Source organism: Cynocephalus volans, chromosome X (genome assembly GCF_027409185.1).
Source record: "Cynocephalus volans isolate mCynVol1 chromosome X, mCynVol1.pri, whole genome shotgun sequence".
NCBI lineage: Eukaryota > Metazoa > Chordata > Mammalia > Dermoptera > Cynocephalidae > Cynocephalus > Cynocephalus volans.
In genome coordinates this window covers 47,122,633-47,146,263 of record NC_084478.1, presented here as the reverse complement: position 1 = coordinate 47,146,263, position 23,631 = coordinate 47,122,633, and the positions used below count along the sequence as shown (strand labels likewise).

The 23,631-nt window shown below is 37.2% G+C and overlaps 1 protein-coding gene across 1 annotated transcript; it reads left to right on the top strand.

The window, feature by feature from the left end:
• The first annotated feature begins 18,117 nt into the window (after nucleotides 1-18,117).
• Nucleotides 18,118-19,161, top strand: LOC134367971 (melanoma-associated antigen B10-like). The gene has a single exon (XM_063084610.1). The coding sequence runs from the start codon at nucleotides 18,118-18,120 to the stop codon at nucleotides 19,159-19,161; it is 1,044 nt and encodes a 347-aa protein (XP_062940680.1).
• Nucleotides 19,162-23,631: the final 4,470 nt, after the last annotated feature.

The window sequence follows — 23,631 nt, the reverse complement described above, 5'->3', positions numbered from 1 at the left end:
ATTGTATTTTATTGTATGGGTTTCCATTTCAAAAACGTGGAAATGTCAAATCACATTTACAAAAAATAGTATAATTTAAATACTTTATTATAACAAATTAATATGTTAGCGTAGAAAGATGTGATAACTCTATGTATGTATTAATAACTGCACTTTGTTTTACATCTAAAGTCGAAACATGACACCTGATCCCTCCATCCCCTGCATACACATGCTATTACATCCTGATTAGTTAGCTAGCATTTAGTACGTACTTACTTACTGGTGGCCTATAACTAGTATGAATGCTTTATAAAGTTTATATAATTTAATCTTCACAGCAACCCAGTGGGATAGGTTGTGTTGATTCTAGAATCAGACTGCCCAGGTACCAATGCCAGCCACTAATCAAGTGTGTGATTTTGGGAAAGGCACGATAATTATCAGTGCTTAAGTATCCACTATTAAAAATGAGAATAAAAATAAGATTTAAGAAATTGTTTATTGTAAAGATCAAATTATACATTGATAAGAATTCTTAGAGCATAGAAATTTTAGTGTCAGCTACAATTAATGGAAAAGTAAATTGATGCTCAGAGTTAGGTAACTTTGTCCTGAGTAACCCTGCAAGTAAATACTATGGCCAGGATTCAAACACAGCTAACATGACTCCAGACACCTACAACCTCCTATACAATGGAGGAAAATCAAGAGTCCAGATCAGGGAGATAGGATTTAAATCCACAAATTCTTTTTCCTTAGGCTAAATAGCAAGCCACTTTTCAGATATTGAGTATGCACAGTGTAATTGGCATTGAGTTCAAAGAGCTACTGACAAAGTAAATAGAAACGCATATGCTTAAATTTGATAAAGCCTGATTGACAGTATTGGACACTGGTTATACTACTGAGATTATGTAAAGCTATTGTATGCTCAGAAAACTTGAATCTGTGAAAGTAATCTATGAGATTTTTACTTAAGAAGTGGTAAATGCTGAAATACTTAACGGTAGTGATTGCTTCAGCATTAGATTTCTACCTGCAGTTTTAACTGGCTGCACAGACCTTTTATGACATTTGCAGTGTGCTCAGAGCCCTCCAGGGTAATTTAGTGAAGTTATTATTTTATGAATGTACACACATTCGTTCATCTGTGCATATCCAAGAAAAGAAAGACTTATTACACTAGTAATATCATTTCCAAGGAGGAGTAATCTTGTCTGTACAGGTCAATGAAAGGGTTATTAAATCACTTTGCCCTGTTGCTATTTTTGCAAAGTAGAAAATGATTATTATTATTACTTTATTTCATTTTATTTTTCTGGCAGCTGACTGGTAATGGTGATGTGAGCCCATGACCTTGGTGTTATAAGGTGCCCTCTAACCAAATAAACTAACCGGCCACCAAAACATGACAATCATTTTAAAGATATCTAAAGAAATTTTAGTGGGGGATATTTGGCATGGCAAGGACAATCCCCAATTTATTTTAATTTTAATTAGTAAATCTTATTGTTTACAGCAGTTTTAAGTTCACAGCCAAATTGAGTGGGAAGTAAAAATAGTTTCTATATATCCTCTGTTCCCACTGATTTATTTTTTATTAGACAACTTTGTCTCTGAAACTGATAAAAATTTGTGAGTTTTACTAAATTATTGTTTTTAAAATGTATAATTATATCAGTTAATTTCATTGTGATTTTGCTATATTCCTGCACATTTCAGAATTTTAAAGGAAGCTTAATTATTTCTTAAATAAAATTATTATTGTGGCATCCTGAATTGTTAAAGCTTTTGCCCTCAGTTGACCCATGAGTCATTTAATTTACCTACTTCAATTCAAAACCTGTATTAAACTAGATTGTGTCATATTTTTAAGTTCAAATTAATCGGAGTTCCAGTTCATTTTCTGGTGAAAGAGATATCATAGTAAAATAGAAGGTTCTTCTCAAAAAAAAAAAAATCTTAAAATCATCTCTTGAGAAGGAAGATGAGAAATTTATAACTTTTGAGAGCAAGAGAGTTTAACCTTTTATTTACTATGTGAAGATGTGTTCTTCCCTGTACAGTAAGAAATCTAGAAACAAAGAAAAAGGATTTTATTTTTATTTTGTCTTCTATACTAGTTTTTTGCTTGAAAGGCTTTGTCTTTCAGAAATTTTTAGCCAGTTATGGTTATTAAGAGTTAAAGGCACAAATAGGTATTTAAACATTTTTTGTTATCAAGAAAAAAATTCAGGAGAAACAAAAGATATATGTTAATCACAGGTAAGCCAATACCTGGTAAAATAGTGTTGTTATCTAAGAAAAATTCAAGAACATTAAAAAGACACTCATAAGTGGGAGCTACGAATGACAGACAGGCAGAAAGAAAGGCCACAATAAAATGCTGAACTTTCAGAAGGAGGGGACAGACCTATAGTTACTAGAGGTGGGAAAGGGTGTGTGGGAGGGTGGTGGTTAGGCAATAATTGGGTAAAGGACAAAAAGAATAATTACAATCTGTGATGATGAACATGCTGACAATATTGATTTGATCATCACACACTGTACACAGATACTGATAGTCAACTCTGTACCCCATAAATATGTATAATTAAAGATATTTCTCAAAAATAAATTAAAAAGAAAAGAAAATTTTAGACATTATTATCACATTAGAAAGGGAAACCAAAAGTAAATAAATGTGTGGTAATGTACTTGTCTTTTTAGAGGGACAATGTAGATGCTGAAATGTTTTACAACATCAATAGTGCTAAAATAAATGTATGAATGCATCTTAATTTATGGGCAATAAATGTTAAGGCAAATTAGAATTTTAAATTTTAGAGCAAGATAAAAAATTTTGATCCATCCAATGGAAAGCAGGATGGAGAGAAAAGTAAATAAAGTCAAATAAAAATATTAAATAAGCAAAAGAAATGTGTCCTAACATGTACAATTATAAATCTTTTAAAGTTACTGATTCAAATAACCTATAGAAGAAATACTTAATGTGAAAGGTAAAGGGAAGAAGAACATTTTTTTTTAATGGGAAAAGACATATTTCAATCAAAAAACTTGAGTAATGATCTCAATTACTAACAAAATAAAATTTAAACCAAATATAGAAAAAATTCTATGCTTATAAAAGGAAAAAATAAAACAAAGGAAAAAGAGCAAGAATGCATATCTTCATCAATGTTGAACAGACACTTCCCCAAAGAAGACATTAAAATGGCCAATAAATATATGAAAAGGTGCTCAACATCACTAATCCTTAGGGAAATGCAAATTAAAAGCACTACAAGATATCACTTTACACTCATACGGATGGCTATTATCAAAAAGGCAAGAGATAACAAATGTTGGTGAGGGTGTTGGGAAAAGGGGACCCTTTTACACTGTTGGTGGGAATGCGGATTGGTATAGCCATTAGGGAAAACAGTATGGATGTTTCCAAAGAACTAAAAAATAGAACTACCACATGACCCAGAAATCCCTCCTCTGGGTATATACCCAAAAGAGAAGAAATCACCACCTTGGGAAGGTATCTGCACTCCCATGTTCATCGTAACATTATTCGCATTAGCCAAGATACAAGAAACAACCTAAATGTACATTGACCGACAAAGGAATAATTTTTAAAAAGTGGTGTATACATATACAATGGAATATCATTCAGCCTTTTAAAAGGAGATCCTGTCCTTTGTCACAACGTGGATGGACCTGGAGGATGTTATAGTAAATGAAGTAAACCAAACACAGAAAGAAAAATATTGCATATGTATTCCATAGCATAATGTTGTAAACCTCAAATACACAAAATAAAATTTAATTTTAAAAAAGAATATATAGCATCACAAACCCGTCTGAAACTAACTTTACAGCCTCAAAATACATCAACATCTGAAAAAAGTAGAGAAATAGTAGATAAAAAATGAAATCACCATATGTACGTGGAGATTGTTAAAACTTTTATCTCAAAAACTAATAGACTGAGGAAACAATCAGCAGAGATCTTGAATATTTGAATAATACAATTCAATTTTTAGATATTCATAGAACACTTTCCAGGAAATATTGAAAAAGTTACAAAAGGTTGACCAACATTTAAGCTGTAAAATAAGCCTTAATGAAGTCCATGCGATTAATATCAATATCATGATCCCCGATTAAAATGCAAAAAAATAGAAATTAGTAACAAAAGGTTAGTTTAAATATACCTTATTTTGGAAACTACCCAAAAAATATTCCAAAATATTCTTTTTATTTAAAATGAAGTTATAAAAGAATTTAAGAAACATTTAGAAGTGAGACAATTAAAATACTACATGTTACAATGGAAAGGACACAACTACAAACATATGTAGAAATAATTTTGTAGCTTCAAATTGAGCCAGTATTTTAGTTTTATTTTGCCTGCTACTTCTGAAGGCATTCTTTTGGCAAGAATAATTTCTTGATTTTCACTAAATAAACTGAATCTACTTAAAAAAATTGTTGGAAAATAAGAAAGGTTTGAAATAAATAAACTAAATTTTACCTTCAAGTAGTTTGATAAATAGCAAGAGGTAAAACAAAGTAAACTAAAAGATAGAAAAGATAAAGGTAGAAATCAATGAAACAGTGATTAAAGTTAAATTAACAAAATCAAGGATTATAGTTTAAAAAGATTAACAAAGCAGACAGACTTTTGACAACATAATCAATATAAAAAAGAGTGAATAAAATAAATAATGAAAAAGAAGATAAATCTACATAAAATAAATAATTTAGAAAATAACAGCATGTGCAAATATACACTTACATAATTGAAAATGGAGCTCAAGTATATTATCACCCAGAAAAACATAAAATGTCCAAATCAATGCAAAAAAAAAAAAAAATGGAGGACTTCAATAGACCAATAGGAATGGCTGTTAATCCCTCTTCTCTCAAAAAAAACAAAAACAAAAACAAAAACACTTAAGTATTGGATGGTTTTACACATGTGTTCTATCATACTTTCAAGGAATAGTTATTCCTCCACTTATTTCATGGACTAGAACGCAAAATCCAGAGCACATTTGCCCAGCTCATTTTATGATAATAGGGCAATTTTGATTCCAAAATCAAATAAGGATAATTTCAAATAACAAAATTATTAGCTCTGTTTTCTTATAAATATAGAAGCCAATCTCTTGAATAAAACATGAACAGATCAAATCTAATAGTGTGTTAAAAATAATACAACATAATTTAGTAGGGTTATCCAAGAAATGCAAGAATGTTCCAGCATCAGATAATCTATCAATGTTGTTTGCCACATACATAAATTAAAGTGGGATTCCTATAATTATCTTAACCAATACAGAATAAATATTTGATACCGTTCTTTATCAATTTACAATTAACACTATCAAGCCAAAAATATAAAGAAACCTCTGTTGTGTATTGAATTATGTCCCCACAAAACTCCCTGAAGGTTGAATTGTGTCCCACAAGTTTTATGTATTAGAAACTTAGCCCCCATTGTGACTGTTAAGAGGGTGGGAAATTCTGTTATGGCAATTGAAAAGTGGAGCCTTGAAGAGGTGATTAGATTGTAAGATCATGCAGTAGTGAATGGATTAAAAATGGTGGTCAGGGGCGTGGTTCTGAGGACTTTAAAAGAACAGAGAGGAGAGTCTATCTCTCCTTATCTCTCTGCTTCCACCATCTTGCAATGTGAGACACCTGGGTCACTGTTGCTACCACCAGAAGGACTTTGGACTTCCCAGCCTCAGAAACTGTAAGCAATAAATTTTGTTTTCTTTATAAATCACCCCGTTTCAAGTATTTTGTTATAAGCAACAGGAACAGACTAATAGAGAAAATTGGTGCCAGAGAAGTGGAGTGTTGCTTATTGGAGCCTTGAAGAGGTGATTGGATTTTAGGACCATGCACCAATGAATGGATTAAAAATGGTGGTCAGGGTTGTGGTTCTGAGGGCTTTTAAAAAAGAGGAGAGTCTGTCTGTATGTTTCTCTCTTGCTTCCTCTAACCATGTGATATGCTTGTACCTGCTGGCTGCCTGCCACTTTCCGTCATGAGTAGAAGCAGCCTGAGGCCCGCACCAGATGTGGCTGTCTCAGAATTGTAAGCCAAATAAACCTCTGTTCTTTATAAACTACCCAGTCTCTGGTATTCTGTTATAGCAACACAAAATGGACTAATACACCCCCTTATCCTGATAAATTTGTATTCTAATACCCTATAGCAAATATTAAACTTATAAGGTAACTTTAATGCATTTTCTTTATCACTTGAAACAAGGCAAGGGTTTCTATAATCACAGCTACATTTTAATTTATGACAGGAGGACCTAGCCAAAAGTAAAGAAAGAAAAGCAGATATGTAAGGATTGGAAAGTAAGACAATAAAGTTGATACTTTTTGCAGACGAAATGATCATTTACCTAAAAGAATACAAACTCCAGAATTAATAAAAATAAGTTCACCAGCTGTGTTGCTAAAAACAATATCATCCTCTAAAAATAATCAGAAATAGCCAATAAGAATACATAAGAGAATAACTTGTCATTCATAATTTAGGAATTAGTTTGAACAAGAACAAATAAGATATTTATAAAGAAACTTTAATACTATAGTAAAGAAAACAAAATATTTTATGGTCTTGATTTGGATTATATAATATTATCAAGACATCCATTCTCCCAAATTAATTCTTAAATTCAATAGTATTCCAGTCAAAATTACAGTGTAACGTTTAAGGTACTTGATAAACTTACTCTAAACATTGCATGAATGAATAAAAATACAGGAATTGCTAGGCCAATCTTTAAAAAGAAGAATAAAGATGAGGAACTGGGTCTACCAAAAATTAAGACAATAAAACAAAATCACAGAAATAAAAAGAGTGCATTACCAAAGCAAGAAAAGCGCAGCAAGTAAAATACCAAAGTAAGTGAGTTTAGAGACAGACATAGATGGGAACTTGACACAGGTACAATACACACATCAGTGGGGAAAATAAATTGTTTAACAGATGGAGTTGCGAAAACTGGATCACTATTTGGAGTAAAATAAAAATAGCTTATTATTTAACACTACATGCAATGCTGGATTATTAACTAGACTAAAGGCCAAAATTTGAATGATAAAACAGTAACACTAATAGAAGAAAATGTACAAGGCAAGGATTCATAGGCAAGGAAAGACTTCTTAAAACTTCAAAAATACTAATCATAAGGCAAAAGTTTTATGAATTTGATTATATAAAAATTAAAAATTTCTTTTTAACAAAGAACAACAGACAGATTTAAGTCATAGTTGAAAAAATGGAAAAATGTATTTTTAATATATGAAATAAAGTATTTTATCTTTATATAAAATGATCTGCAAATAAAAAAAGATAACTCCAATTACAAAAAAATGAACAAAAAGATATAAACAAACAATTTACTGAAAAGAAACCCCAAAAGATAACAAGTATGGAATGAGATTCTCCAAATTATTGTTAATTAGAGAAGTAGATACTGAAAGAAAATGAGATCATTCTACATCTATTAGTCTGGCAATAATTAGAAAGGTACATTGTGCCAAGTATGTTCAGAGATTTGGAAACACAAACATCTTCATCATTGCTTTGGAACTATAAAGCAGTAGTGTAGATCAGAAGAGTGACCTACAGCACTTAGTAAAATTAAGTTTGTACCTAAGCTTTAGCAATTCTGAGCCTGTGTTTAATACCAGAGAAATTTTTACATCAGGGTACATGCACAAGGATGTTTACTGCAGTGTTGATAGTATGCCTGGAAGATGGAGGCAGACCGCATGTCTATTCCCAGGGGAGTGGTCAGGTAAAATGTGGTGAATGCACAACTTGGAATACTATGAGCAGGGCTGGCCAATTAGCTCAGCTGGTTAGACCAGTGCTCATAACATCAAGGTTTGGGATTTGATCCTTCTAACAGCCAGCCAACAATAAATATATAAAATGATTTTAAAAATACCAGAAGCAAGGGATTAATTGTACAAAGTGCAACACGTGTAGATCTTAGAAGCATCGATGGAGATTAGCAATAAAAATGAATAAACACAATGAAAATTAAAACATACTATTTTTCACATGCATTAAACATATATGCACACATTGAATCTGTAGATCACTTTGGGTAATATGAACATTTTAACAATATTAAATCCTCCAATCCATAAACATGGGATATCTTTTTGTTTATGTGTGTCTTCTTTAATTTATTTCATCAGGGTTTTGTAGTTTTCACTATACAAGTATTTCTCCAACATGGTTAAGTTCATTCGTAAGTATTTTACTCTTTTTGATGTTTTTTAAAATAGGATTGTTTTCTTAATTTTCTAGTGTTTTTTTGTTAATGTATAGAAATGCAACTGATTTTTGTAAGTTGATTTTGCGTCCTGCAAGTTTACTGATTAGTCTATTTTACCAAGTTTTTAGGGTTTTCTACACATAGTATCGTGTCATGTACAGAGACTATTTTACTTCTTTCCAATCTGAGTTACTTTTATTGTTGTTGTTGTATGCGTATGCGTATATATGTATAACTGCTCTGGCTAGAACTTCCAGTATTATGTTGAAGAGTAGTGGTCAGAATGGGCATCCTTTTCTTGTTCCTGATATTAGAGGAAAAGCTTTCAGCTTTTCACTATTTAGTATGATGTTAGCTATGAAATAGTATAAAATGTCTGCATACCATATGTCTGATAAAAGGTTAATATCCAAATACATAAGGAACTCCTACAAGTCAACAGCAAATAATAATAATAATAAAAATAATCTAATTAAAGAATGGATGAAGAAGTTGAACTGACACTCCTCCAAAGAAGACATACACATGACCACCAGGTATATAAAAGATGCTCAACATTATTAATCATCAGGGAAATGCAAAACAAAGTTACAATGAGATATCACCTCACACTTGTTAAGGCTATCACCAAAAACAAAAACGAAAAGCAAGGTAACAAGTGTTGGCAAGGGTATGGAGAAATTAGAGCATTTGTACACTATTTTTGGGAATGTAAAATGGTGCAGCGGCTATGGAAAACAGTATGGAGGATCCTCAAAAACCTGAAAATAGAACTACCATGTGATCAAGAAATCCTACTTCTGGGTATATGTTCAAAAGAATTAAAATGAGGTTATAAAAGAGGTATCTGCACTACCATATTCACTGTAGCATTATTCACAATAGCACCTAAATGTCTATTGATAGATGAATGGTTAAAGAAAATGTGGTATGTACATGCAATGGAATATAATTCAGCCTTAAAAAAAGATGGAAATCCTGCCATTTTTGACAACATGGATAAAACTGGAAGACAACATGCTATGTGAAATAAGCCAGTCACAGAAGACAAACACTACTTTATTCCAATTATGTGAGGTATCTAAAATAGTCAAACTCTTAGAAGCAGAGGATACAGTAGTGGTTGCTTAAGGCTGGAAGTGGAGTAAATGGGGTATTGCTGTTCAATGGGTATAAAGTTTCAGTTATGCTAGATGAATAAGTTCTAGAGAACTGATTTACAACGTAGTGCCCACAGTTAGCAATATGGTATTGTGTACTTCCAATTATATTAAGAGGGTAGATCTCATGTTAAGTGTTCTTTCTCACCCCCATCCCTCCGAGAAACAAAGGGACACAGGGAAAATTTGTATGCATATATACAAACTCATCAAATTGTACACATTATTTATTATATTTAAATATTAATTATACCTCAATAAGTCTGTTATAAATTAAAAAAATTAAAATGTATACACACAAAATAATACACATTTTGCAAGAACATATGTAAAGATACTATTTAAATGGTTACCTAAGGCAAGAGGAGAAAAGTCAAAGTAGGGTATGAAGAAAAGGGGGAATTATTCATGTGTTCAGTAAATTAATAAAGACAAAACTGAATCCTTATACAGGGCAATATATTACAAACCAAGTCGACTGATGAGCTACATGATAATTGAGGCTCCTCTCTGTCTCTCTCTCTCTTTCTCACTTTGTCTATTGTGATATGTATAATAGGCCCTTTTAAGCAAGAACCGAAATAATCAGATTATTGTATGATTTGCATGATTTTAGTACTAGTAAAACAATCTGAGCCTACATTAAAAAGAAAGCAGAGTCCTACCTAAATTGCTAAATTCATTAGAATCTTAAGGTTCTAGAGAGATTGCATATTATGATACAAATAGAGCATTAACGAGCTGAATCCTCACTCTACAGTGATTTCAGAAAAGAGTTTTAAACTTAACTTCCATGCCAGACATCTGCATGTTTGCTCTCAGCTCCATTCTGGGCCCTTTGCTCTGTTTCTCAGGGGTGTGACACCTGCATACTACATTTCCTAGGCAACCTTGTTTCTGGTTAGCTTTAGACGATGGGTAGCACTGATAGGACATTGGAGGACAGGAGCAGGGGAGAAACCAGGATATTGCTTTCCTTGTTCTCTGCTTAGAGTGGAAGCTCCAGTAAAGTCTGCCTGTCTTCTGTTGTTTAAGCTTCTGCTGAGCATTTTCTTTTTCTTGTTCTGGCTCCACCTGAGCTCTATCCTCCCTGGTAACCCTCTCCTCTAGGTTTTCAGTTCTTGCTTGAGAAGCTTCTCAGATATCACCTATCCCAAAATTCCAAGCTATCCCTTGGTTACCCACCCCCCCTTTTGAGATCAACTAAAATAATTTTTTCTTTTTATTTCTCCAGCCCTAGGGTTGATAGGAGCTTCCCGTGGCTTTTTATTCTCTGGGTGTCTTCACTTTGCCTACCTGTCAGCCTCTCCAATACCTCTGTACTTAGTTCCCTGTATTAAATTACCTCTACTGAAATACTTGTTTACCTGACTTGACCCTGACTGACACAAGCTGGCAGCAGAAAAGTTCGTTGTGGAGGTTAAATGATACAGTAATATTAATATTAGTAATATAAATAATAACAATATTATTACTATTAAAGTTAAGTATATGCTTATTATGTACCAAATTCTATGCTGAGCACTTTGCATGCATTTTATTACTTATTCTCTATTACAACCCTTTAAGAGCCCTATTATAGCACCATTTTTTTAATGAGGAAATTAAAGTCCGAAGGATGATTTACCTGATGTAATGTAGATATCCAACGATTTTTCTTCATCATTAGCTACAATTGCTATGGTTTGAAATGCGTCCTCCAAAGCTTCATGTATTAATCCCCACTGTAATACTGCTGAGGGTGGGAAATCCTATTAAGGTAATTGAAAGGTGGGACCTTGGAGAGGTGATTAAACCTCAGGATTATGCTCTAGTGAATGGATGGATCCATTTATTGAGTAATAAGCTGATGGTTTAATGGATGGTAATGGGTGTGGTTCTGATGGCTTTATAAGGAGAGTAAGTGAACAGGTTAACTCTCTTGCTCAGCCATTCCTGCCCTATGATTCTGCATTGCTGTAGAAGAAGGCCCTCACCAGATATGTTCCATGGACTTTGGACATCCCAGCCTCCAAAACTGTAAGAAATAAATTCTATTTCTTTATAAATTACCCAGTTTCAGGTATTCTGTTATGAGCAACATAAATGCACTAATACATCATCTTATGTGCTGCATAAATCACGTGGGATTTAGTGACCACTATCATGGTTCCTAAAAAAATATCTGTGCTAGTCAAAATGGAAGCCCTGACTTTAAATTCTTAAGTAAAACACTGGCTGATGACATATCATGATAAGCACTTTTTAAGGGATGCTACATTTGTTGTTATACATTTTCTACCCTGAAGGAGGCATGGCCATTTTTTGAATAAGTCACATGAGTGGTTTATGGATAGAAAACAGACTGTAAGTTCTACTGTTTCTAAAACCTCTTTAAATCAGAGGGTGTTTAAAAGGAAAGGCACAGTGTGAACACAAGAGCATTGAGTCCAGAAGGCACTGATAATATTTGGAAATAATTCTGTTTAAGTGAAAGGATGACAGAGTTTGTCAATTCCTGGAAGTGTCTAAAAACATCTACGCCTAATCTTGTTTAGTACATTTAAAAGGGAGTGGTGCAGGCAATTAGGCAAGAAAAAGACATAAAATATGTCCATATTGGGAAGGAAAAAGTAAAACTATTTCTATTTGCAGAGAACATAATCTTGTATATAAAAAAGCCTAACAAGTCCATGGAAAAACTATTAGAACTAATTAACAAGTTCAGGAATGTTGCAAGATAAAAGAACAATATACAAAAATCAATTGCATTTCTACTCACTAGCAATGAACATTCCGAACATGAAATTAAGAAATCTGTTTCATTTACTACAGCATCAAAAATTATAAAATACTTAGAAATAATTTTAACAAAAGAAGTACAGGACTTGTGTACTGAAAACAACAAAACATTATTGAAAGAAACTAAAGGAGATCTAAATTAGTGGATAGACATTCCATATTCTTGGATCAAAAGGCTTAATATTTTTAAGATGACAGCATTCCTTGAATTGATCAGCAGATTATATGTAATCCCTATATAATTCCAATTGAGTTTTTGTAGAAATCAACAAGCTGTGACTGTAATTCATATAGAAATTCAAGAAAACTTCTGTGTATGGATATACAATTTTCCCAGCACCACTTATTGAAGAGGCAGCCTTTTCCCCAATGTAGATTTCAGTTGTCTTTGTCCAATGTCAGACAGCTGTAAGCCTGAGGGGTGATTTCTGGGTCCTCAATTCTGCTCTACTCGTCTGTGTGTCTATTTTTATGCCAGTACCATGCTGTTCTGGTTACTACAGCTTTGTAGCACATAGCTTTGAAGTCAAGCAGCATTATGCCTCCAGCTTTCTTTCTTTCTTTCTTTCTTTCTTTCTTTCTTTCTTTCTTTCTTTCTTTCTTTCTTTCTTTCTTTCTTTAAGATTGCTTTGCTTATGTGGGGTCTTTCATTGTTCCATATGAATGTTAAGATTGTTTTTTCCATTTCTGTGAAGAATGTCATTGGTATTTTAATAGGGATTGTATTGAATCTTTGAGTAGTACAGACATTTTCACAATGCTAATTCTTTTAATCCAAGAGCATGGAATACCTTTCCATCTTTTCGCATTTTCTTTAATTTCTTTCCATAATGGTTTGTAGTTCTCATTGCAGAGGTCTTTCACCTCCTTGGTTAAATTGATCCTCAGGTATTTTATTTTTTGTGGGGCTATTGTAAATGGGATTCCTTTATTTTTCTTTCTGCTGGTTGATTAATTCAGTGTATAAATGCAACTGATTTGCGGGCATTTATTTTGCATCCTGCAAAGTTACTGAAATTATGATCCAGCCTTAGGAGCTTTTTGATAGAGTCTTTAGGTTTTTCTATATATAGTATCAGGTCATCTGCAAATAGGGACAGTTTGACTTCATCTTTTCCAATCTGGATGCCCTTTATAAGAATGAAACTACATATGTACTTTTCACCATATACTAAAATAAACTCAAAATAGATTAAAGACTTAAGTATAAGACCTGAAGCTGTAAAATTACTTCAGGAACTAAGTCTGGGCACAGACTTTAGGAACATGAGCCCTAAAACACATGCAACAAAAGAAAAAATAAAGAAATGGGACTATAGCAAACTAAGAAGCTTCTGCACAGCAAAAGAAACAAGCAACAGAGTGAAACGCCAATGTACAGAGTGGGAGAAAATTTTTGCTAACTATGCATCTGACAAGGGACTAATATCCATAATATAAAAGGAACCCAAGCAATTTCACAATAACTCAATTAAAAAATGGGCAATGGAGCTGAATAGACATTTTTCAAAGGAAGACATACAAATGGCCAACAGGTCCATGAAAAAATGCTCAGCATCACTAGTCATCAGGGAATTGCAAATTCAAACCACATGGAGATATCATCTCACCCCAGTTAGACTGGCTATAATCAAAAAGAAAGTGAATAACAAATGCTGGCAAGGGTCTGGAAAGAAGGGAATGCTCCTGCACTGTTGGTGGGACTGAAAATTAGTACAACTACTATGGAAAACAGTATGGAGGTTTCTCAAACAACTACAGATAGATCTTCCATAAGATCCAGCAATCCCACTTCTGGGTATACACCCAGAGGAACGGAAGTCATCATGTTGAAGGGATACCTACACTCCCATGTTCATCACAGCTCTGTTTACAATATGCAAGATATGGAACCAACCTAAATGTCCATCGATGGATGATTGAATAAGGAAACTGTAGTATATATGCACCATGGAATACTACTCTGACACACACAAAAAATGAAATTCTCCCATTTGCAAAAACATGGATGAGCTTGGAGAAACTTATGTTGAGTGAAATAAGCAAAACACAGAGGGATAAATGCTGCATGTAGTCACTCAGAAGTAGGAGCTAAGAGAGAGAGAAGGAAGGAAAGAAAGACCACAATGCTGTGTTGGACTTGCAGAGGGAGAGAACACACCTAGGAATTCAAAGCGGAGTGGGGGAAAGCTGTAGGAGGAGGGAGGTTTTGGATAATTGGGTGGGGGACACAGGGTACAATCGCTATTTGGGGTAATGGCCCTGTTGCCAGTATGGATCTTGCCTTCACATCTAAGGCACGAGGGGGGACAATCACCCTTGTATCTCATGAATATTCATAACCAATTAAAATAAAAGAAATTCAAGGGTGCCTGAATACTTAAAGCAGTAATGAAAAAAAATAGACAAAGTTGGAAGACTCAACTTTCTTGATTTCAAAACTTACTATAAATCTATAATAACCCAAACTGTGCAGTACTGTCATAAGAAAAACCATATAGATCAATGGAAAAGGGGTCAGCTTAGAAGTGATATGTTCCCTGTACTGTTGAATATGTTGAAAAGAATATATACAAGATCATTAAACGTAAAATAGCAAATGAAATTAGCCCATTATTTAGAAAAAAATATGAATGACCTAATTGGTTCAAACAAGAAGAGAAAATTGTAATTGAGGAATAAAAAGCAAAACTGTAGTTAAAGTTCCAGCCACCTTCAAATGTTTCAGGATCAGGAAGATGGGGGCCAGGTAGACAAAATAATCACCAAAAAACTGACCACCATCTTATGGAACCACATCCAAAGCATACAAAATGATGAAAAGATTGTCAATTCATTTTCCCAGGCTAGTTCTCTTCAGTAAGAAAACCAGCTGAGGACAATCTCAGCTAAGAAAATTACAGTTGAGCCAAGCCCATCCACACAGAGGCAAAGAGACTAAATAAATACATAGCAGGTTCCATATAGCAGTGAATTAAATGAAGGAAAAAACAAAAAAGTCTGTATGTAAGAAATGGAAAGATGATATTACATCAGGGAAAAAGCTGCCTAAAATATTACGTCAAAAGATTAGAAAAAAAAAAAAAAAGGTTTTTGATCATGTACTGAGGTGGCGAAAAAGCTTTAGAAAAAAATTCAACATAAATGCATGATTAGTAACATTTAGCAAACTAACATTACAGAGGAATTTCCATTTCCTAAAATCTGTAGAAAACAAACTTAAACGTGAAATGTAAAATGATGGGAGCATTACCATTAAAGTAAGCAGCAAGATGAAGCAGTGTGCTATGCACATAGCCAGAGGACAAGAATATAAAAACAAATAAAAGTTAGGAATATTAAGAAGAAATAGAAATTTGTGGCTGAAAATATAACCATCATTTTAGAAAATCAGAAGGAAAAGTTCACGGGTTATTCAAATGAATAAGTGACTTCTGAGAGATGATGTATGGATCGCTACTATAAAACCAAGAGCCTTGATGCACAAAGCAGTAATATTAGAACATGGATATAATACATTTATGACTATGAATGAAGTCTAAAATAAAATGAATTTCACTACACAGTACAGTGCAACGCTGGACAAAGTGAAAAGACCTTGGTCTCACAAAATTCTCTGCACATGTGCGTCTTCTCTGTAGAAGTTAAACCTTTGAGAACAGAAAGTTCCCAGATGTCTACATTCGGCTAGTGAAGGGACCCCATGGTCACTGTGCACTTTCTCGGATGGTTCAGAACCTGTTCTGTGCCCCTACCTGGTGCCGCAGCCTGTCCACCTCACGTCATGCCTGGGAAGCAAACTTCCTATGTGCAAGGGTTTAAGTTGAGAAACTGTCCAGAGCTTATACGGAGGTGGAATTTCCACAAGGATCCTTCAATCAGTGAAGCCAGAAGTCAAACTGCGGATCTACCTCTGAGGACAGGACTTTCAGAACCACCCACTCCGCAACACAGGGGGCACCACAGAACCCCGGCTCCCTACGTTGTGCACCGCCCCTGCCGTCAGCCCTGGGAGGCCCCACGCAGGGCTGACCGGAAGAGGCACACACTGACTTCCGCCTCTGGAGTCTGTGGGACGCGAGACCTTGCCGTGAGACACTTAGCGTCTAGTCAGCAGAGGGAGACGTCCAGACTCGGCCAAAAGGTAAGGGGAAGACGTCGAGTAAGGTTTAAGGCACCCCCTACCCCCAAAGAAAGAAGGTCCTCCAGTCCCACCCCTCCCGTCAGCCTCAGAAGGTCCCTGGAAGGGATGGGCCGAGATATCGCCCTCAGAATTACCCTTGTGTGGAATCAAGGAAGCGACAGCATTGGACTTGGGTTTTGGCATCAAGCCAGCAGAGGGAGGGTCCCAGGACCTGTCAAAGGCCAATGAAGGGCCCTGTATGAGTTCAGTGGAATTCCCCCTCTCCATAACAGAGAGGTCCCTGCAGAGCTTTGCACCTGGTGGAAATGACACACCCATCTTCCAACTTTTAGCGGCTTATGGAGATGAAGGTGTCTCACCAGGGTTTTCGCCTCGGGCCAGCAGAGAAAGGAGTCTCAGGCTCTGCCACGCCTCAATGAAATGTACCTATTTGAATTGTGCAAAAAACAGCCTCCCTAGAACAGTGCAGGCCTTACAGAGCCCCGCCCCTGCTGTCAGCCCAGGAGGCCCTTGGCATGGCTGTAAGGCTGCAGGTGAATCTTTTTTTTCACCTTCTCGCAGGGGTGGGGTGAGGATGCATAAGAGCCTTGTTCTAAGGCTAGATGACTCAGTTCAGCAGAGGGAATCTTCTTCCGTGAACGTTAGAGATAAGTTCAGAACCTCGAGCAAGGACTGAGGGGACTTTCTACCCCAGGGCAAAAGGATCCCCACAGAGCACCAACACTACTATGAGCCCTGGTAGCTCTTCTGCAGAACGGTGAGGCTAAGGTATCTTCACTTTGTCCTTAGTGACCACAGGGGGAGGAGAGCCTAGGTCAGACAGGGTGGTGGTAGGTCATTAAGAGGAGGTTACTCAGGCCCTTTGGCAAGTCAAAGTGTGGACTGAGGGAGGCAGGGTCTACTTCTGTGGTTAGCCTTAGGAAACCCTGGGCAATTGTGTCCTTCTGAGTGCATAATACTCAGGAGAACAGACGGGGTTTCACAGAGCCTTACATACTGTGTCATTCCTGATGGGGTCCCTGAGGAAGATAGGTCTTAGACCTCCCTAATATCCTCTTCAGGAGAATCAGGGATGTGAAGGCCTTGATTTGAGGGAATAAGTCTGAGGCCAGCAGAGGGAGGGGAATCAGGCCCTACAAGAAGAAAATGTGAGGATTCTGAGTGAGGACCAAGAAGTCTAATTACAGAGCCTAGAAAGGACATCACAGAGCTCTGCCATTGCTGCCATCCCAGGGTGTCCTTGGGCAGATGTGTTCAGATGAGATTCTCCCTCTATTCCCAGTCCAGGGCATCAGGGAGATGAGAGCTCTGGAATGAGGGAGTCAGGGTCAAAGCACTTAAGTAGAGAAATCACAGGTCACGCCAGAAGTCAAGGTGATGACCCTGACTGTGAATTGAGAGAAACATTTCCTATGCCACAGCAGAGGAAGCTCCACAGGGTATGGACCTGCCAGACTCTGTCAGCCGCAGTAAGACGCAGGCCCCACGGGAGAGCTGCAGCCTAACATACACCCTAGTTACTTCCACAGGGTCCTCAGGGGAAAGGCTCATCAGTGAAATGGAGGGTTGTGGGTTCGTTGAGTAATGCCCTCCAAGAAACCGGCAGAGGCAGCCCTTGATAAAGCCAAGGTGGTGTTGCCCTGCTGAGGAGGATCACACCATCTCATCTTCTTTCCTACAGGTCACTGAATCATCTGCCCTCTGTCCCACACTCCTGCCTGCTGTCTCTGACCACAGTCATCATGCCTCGGGGTCAGAAGAGTAAGCTCCGTGCCCGTGAGAAACGCCGCCAGGCTCGAGAAGAACCCGAGGGTGTGAAGAGTGCTCAAGCCACTGTAGCGGAGAAAGAAAAGTCCGTCTCTTCCTCTTCTCCACATTTCAAAGAAGATTCCCAGAGTTCATCTGCTGCTGGAACACCCAGTGATCAGCAAGAGCCAGGGAAAGCCCCATCCAGCACTGCTGCTGCAGCAGCTGCTTCCTCCACAAGATCTCATAAAGGCGCCACCGGCCAAGTTGAGGAAAAGCCAAATGGCTCACAGGCCCAGGCTTCCACGGAGCACAGGCAACGAGACCCTGTAGAAAATAAGGCTATAATGCTGGTCCGTTATCTGCTGTACAAGTATCAAAAGAAAGAGCCCATTACAAAGGCAGACATGCTGAGAAATGTGATCCAAACGGATAAAAACCACTTCCCTAAGATCCTGAGCAGAGCCTCTAGGAACCTGGAGCTGGTCTTTGGCCTCGACCTGAAAGAAGTCGATCCCAACAGGAGCCTCTACGTCCTTGTCAACAAATTGGAAAGAAGCTGTGATGGAAGAGTGCATGACAACACAGGCATGGCCAAGACTGGCCTCCTGATGATTGTGCTGTCTGTGATCTTCTCGAAGGGCAATTGTGCCACTGAAGAGCAAATCTGGGAAGTGCTAAATGTGATGGGAATATATGATGGGGAGAAGCATGTCATCTATGGGGAACCCAGGAAGCTTTTCACCGAAGATATGGTAAAAGAAAAGTACCTAGAATATCGTCAGGCACCCAACAGTGATCCTCCAAGGTATCAATTCCTGTGGGGTCCAAGAGCCTATGCCGAAACCAGCAAGATGAAAGTTCTTGAGTTTTTCGCCAAGATCCATCAGACCGTCCCTAGTGCCTTCCCATCCTTGTATGCAGAGGCTCTGAGAGATGAAGAGGAGCGAGCCCGAGCCAGAGTTGCAGCTAGGGCTCGTACTGCTGCCATGGCCAGTGCTCGTTCGAGGGCCGTTTCCAGCAGCTTTTCCTGCCCCTAGTGAAGGCTGAGGAAAATTCTTGACTGTGTTGTTGAAGAGGAGAGCTAATGTTCTCATTGGTGGAGGTTCGGGTGAGGCGTACAAAGTGGCAACAACACAGTGTGTAACGTGTGTGTTCTTGTTCTATGTGGTAACTTGGATATTGGTTTAAATGTTCCTCTTAATAGAAAGCTTGAGTAGGATTATTTATTTATTTATCTATTTATTTATTTATTTGAGTAGGTTTTGAATCCACATTTATGAGTGATAAGTCATACATTTATTGATGTCTATGAGTTTTAAGAATAAGAGTTTTACTATTTTGTAGAAACAGGTGTGAAATTTACCATCTTATTTAGTGATCTCAAACAAGATAACATAGTAGTGGGTTAGGCATTTCCTTGGAAATGTGAAAAGACACAACAGCAAATTAGTTGGGATCAAGAAATAGTGTGAAAAAAGTAAAGGATTATAAATTCTTGTATTTCCTTGTCATTTGTAGTCTGTTCTGTATAAGTAGGAGATATATTCATGTATATGGTTACCATATTCAAAATATAGGAAAAATTACATCTACGTCATAATAAATTAGACCTCTTGCATGCTGTCTCATTATTTATTTCTCAAACATTATTTGGGCATCTTCCCTTTGAAAGGTTCTGTGCTAATTTAGGGAGCCTAAGGATAAACAAGGCCCACCTATGCCTACTGAATTTTAAAGTCTAAGAGCAGCTGTCATGTAAAGAAGATGGTGAGATATACCCTAAAACATAAAGGAGAAGTCAAATTAAGGTAGGAGGATGCAATTGACAGCAGTCAAATGCAAATGCCCTGAGGCAGGTGAATTTGGAACCTCAGGAAACAGCAAGTCCTTAAAATGGGTTCATTTTAAGTTAGTGTGGGTTATGGGTCAGATGAGGCTGTGGGGTTGGTGAGCAGGGGCCAGATCCTCAAAAAGGTGTGTCCTGGACTAATGCCTAGTATGGAGAACTGCTTTTAGTAGTTACTTTGGTGTCGTGGATAAACCAGAAAGAATCCATCTCCTAGGGCAGGAATGGAAGGTGTCCCGTATCCTTCCTCAGTGTCCTTTTCCCAGTGCAGTGCACGGACGATGTGTTTTATGCACATCAGCCCCAGTGAGATTCTGAGAAATAAGAGTGATATAACCTGACGTAGGTATACTCTGAAGGCACTCTGCTGGCAATACTCACTCTGGCCTTGCAGATACAGATCCCACTCTATTAAAATGGCATTTTATTAAGTTGTCTTCAGTATAATTGGCAAACTATTAAGGGCTAGATTCTTAATGGAAGTGACATAAATGAAAATAGGCATGGTTTGTATGGAAGGACAGTTGGAAAGGATGGAGGAGTAAGCCTTTGACACCAATTCTAGGAGCCTTAAGTTATATCGAGTTGGGGAGTACTCCCGCACACTCACAGTGAAAATATAACTGCAAAAACTCATATAGTAAGTAACTGAGTTTCACTTGCTAAGCAGTGTTATGACTGATTTGTGTGCTGTGTCATAGAATAAAAATTCTCTGTCATTTCTTGGTTTACAAAAAAAAAAAAAAAAAAAATCACAGAGCAGATTTCGGTAGGGTCTGGTGTCAAAATGATAATAGTAATAACTGCCAGGTATTAAAAATGCAACCGATTCCAGGTACTGTGTCAGGGACTTTCATGCATTACATTCATCCCCGGAATCCTGCACGGCAGGGCTTATCAAGCTCACTTCACAAAGAGCTTGAGCCTCATAGAAATTAGCAATTTTCCTGACTTCACATGGCTCACAAGTGTCAGAATTAGAACCCTGGTCTGAATTCTTTTAGAGCACATATTGTTCCCACCCCTCCTTGCCTAAGACAACCCTGTGTGTCTTACTTCATTTTTCTTCTCACTACTGCAGAATGCGTCTAGGCAATGGAAAGGAGGAACCCGGGGCTGGTGTACTAACTCCGGGTGTAATAAATGCAGGAGGAAATGAGAAATAAACATTCGGGGACTGCCTATGGGCCTCATTTGCTAGGGTCCACTTGGTCCTAGCATCAGGGTTTTTTGAAAGCTGAGTTTGCCCAGGTGCCGGCACATGGGACAGACCCAGCACTTCCTGAATTACATTGCTCTTCCCCTGAGTGTGCCCCAGTGGGTCCACAGGCCCAAATCTGCATCCTGACCTGCTGTTCAGCTCTTCCTTGCTTCCTTCCATGAAGACTGCACCCTGCTTGCTGTGGCGATGAAAGTCCAGAATAACCTTCCTTCCTTTTTCCTGACTTAGAGCATTCCAACTCCCTATAGACATCCCCTACCTCATCTTTCACCATGGAAGCCGTCTGATGACAATAGTCCCTTCCACGTAACTGTTTATTTTGACAGTGAAGTTTAGGTGTCTGCTCTTCTGCTCCGGCTGCTTCAACCACACTCGCAAAGATTTTTTCAAATGTACTTGTGAGTAGAGTCATATTTGGTACAGAATCTACTGGTTTGTGAAATATAACCCTCAAGTTAAAGAGGAGGTTTTAGAAAGCAGGTGTGGTTAGAAAGAAAGAGAACGTAATTTCGTGACTTACTTAAGGCTGTCACTGAATCAGTACACTGATGAGTGAACTTAACTAAATGGTAAAAAATTAAAGCCTCCCTCTTAAGGGTTAGATGAGGAAGAACTGAGGAAATCGCTGTGTAGAAACCATCTCCAGAAGCTGGATTCTGCAAAACACTGGTATCTTTCTAGGAGGATATAATAGTTTCCAATGTTGTCATAACAAATTGTCATGCATTTAGGACTTAAAATAAGACACATTTATTATTTTGCACTTCTCTACGGGAGAATTATGCGTTGGTTCTGCTCAGGTTTTCACAAGCCCAAATCAAACCATCAAAGCCTGGCTGCTTACTGGGAAGCACTGTGTAAAATCTCATTCTAGACTCACTCAGGCTGTTCTCAGAATCCAGTTCTATGAAGATTTGTAAGAGTGGGAAGAGTTTCCTTGCTGGCTGTCAGCTGGTGCTTCCATAGTTCCTTGAGGCCTCTCTCTAGTCTTTGCCTGGGGCCCCTACTTCTTGAATCACAAACAATACGTGGAAACGGTCTCGTGCTTGGAATCTAACTTCTCTCTACGCTGCATCTCTCTTCTGTCTCCAGATGGAGAAATTTTTTTGTTTGTAATGGTTCATGTAATTAGACTGGGCCCATGCAGACAATCCAGTATAATCTCCCTATTTTTAAGGTCAGTTCTATAATTTTGATTACATTTGCAAAACGCCTTTGAACATGTCACATAACATACTCATGGGTATCAGGGATAAGGGTATGGGAATCTCTGTGGAGCAATTATTAAGTCTACCACAGATGTAGAAAATGTCTCCCTGGGAGACATGCCAGCTTTGATGAGAAAAGAAAATATAGTTCACCATCATCTCTCTCTACACTTGTCTGTATCTGCCCCAGGAAAAAATCCTGGTTTTTCACTGCGCCTAAGTGAACTTGTACAAGTGCTCACATATGTTCATCAACTGGTGGGTAGCAGAGACCTGCAAGCACCAAAAGAAAGAAGAAATCTGTCAGTCTACTGAGATTTAGAGGTTATTGAAAGGGTCAGTGCAGAAAGGTACTGTTGAGTGGAGAAGGGTGAACGCTCCCTTTTGAGATTTACAGGATTGTTTGGAAAATTTGTGCGATCGTGAATTTGAAAACATGTGACATATTGGTACTAGGAAATGTTGAGTAGCAAGGATATTTGGTATTTTCAGAAACTCCTTTAAGAATGAAGGGGGCTCTTATCATAGCAAATTATAATAGTAGCTTGTTATTAAGAACCTACAATGTAACAGTTAATTGGAGAGACTGTAAGTGTTCATCTACTTTGTGTCTTCCTCTCCATCCTTGGTTCATATGGTGACTTCATTGCCAGTCCACATGTAGTTAGTAAAGTTCATGCGACTACCCTCAACAGTAAAATAGGAGCAGAAGTATGCTTTTACCCTTCAGATCAAAGCATTTAAGAGCTAGTTTTCCACTTCTATGCTTTTCTGTTCCATTCATTAGCAAATATGGAGAGCCCGTGTTGAATTATGGAGCCATATAATGGAAGCACCCTGGATCCCTGAGTCACCTGACAGCTGAGGGCCCCTGCCAATCCACATCATTTTTTTTTTTTTTTTTTTTTTTGCATGAGAAATAAATTTTTAATGTGTTAAGCCTTCCAGGTTTCAGGCTTTTCCCATTATGTCTCATACTTGTAAATACTTTATCTGTATAATAGTATTTTGAAATTTATTCTAAGTTTTTTGTTACACACATGCTAGAAAAATACACTGTGAGTTTTTAACATATGTTGATATCAATATTGTTCTGCCTCTTGCCTCTGTCACCGAATAAAATGAAGTCAGAATTTTCCCAGAACACATAGAGATCTATTTCACTCTTTTATGTACTATCTAGAATTCTAAATTTTGTGTGTGCCAAAATTAACTTAACCAATCTCCTGAT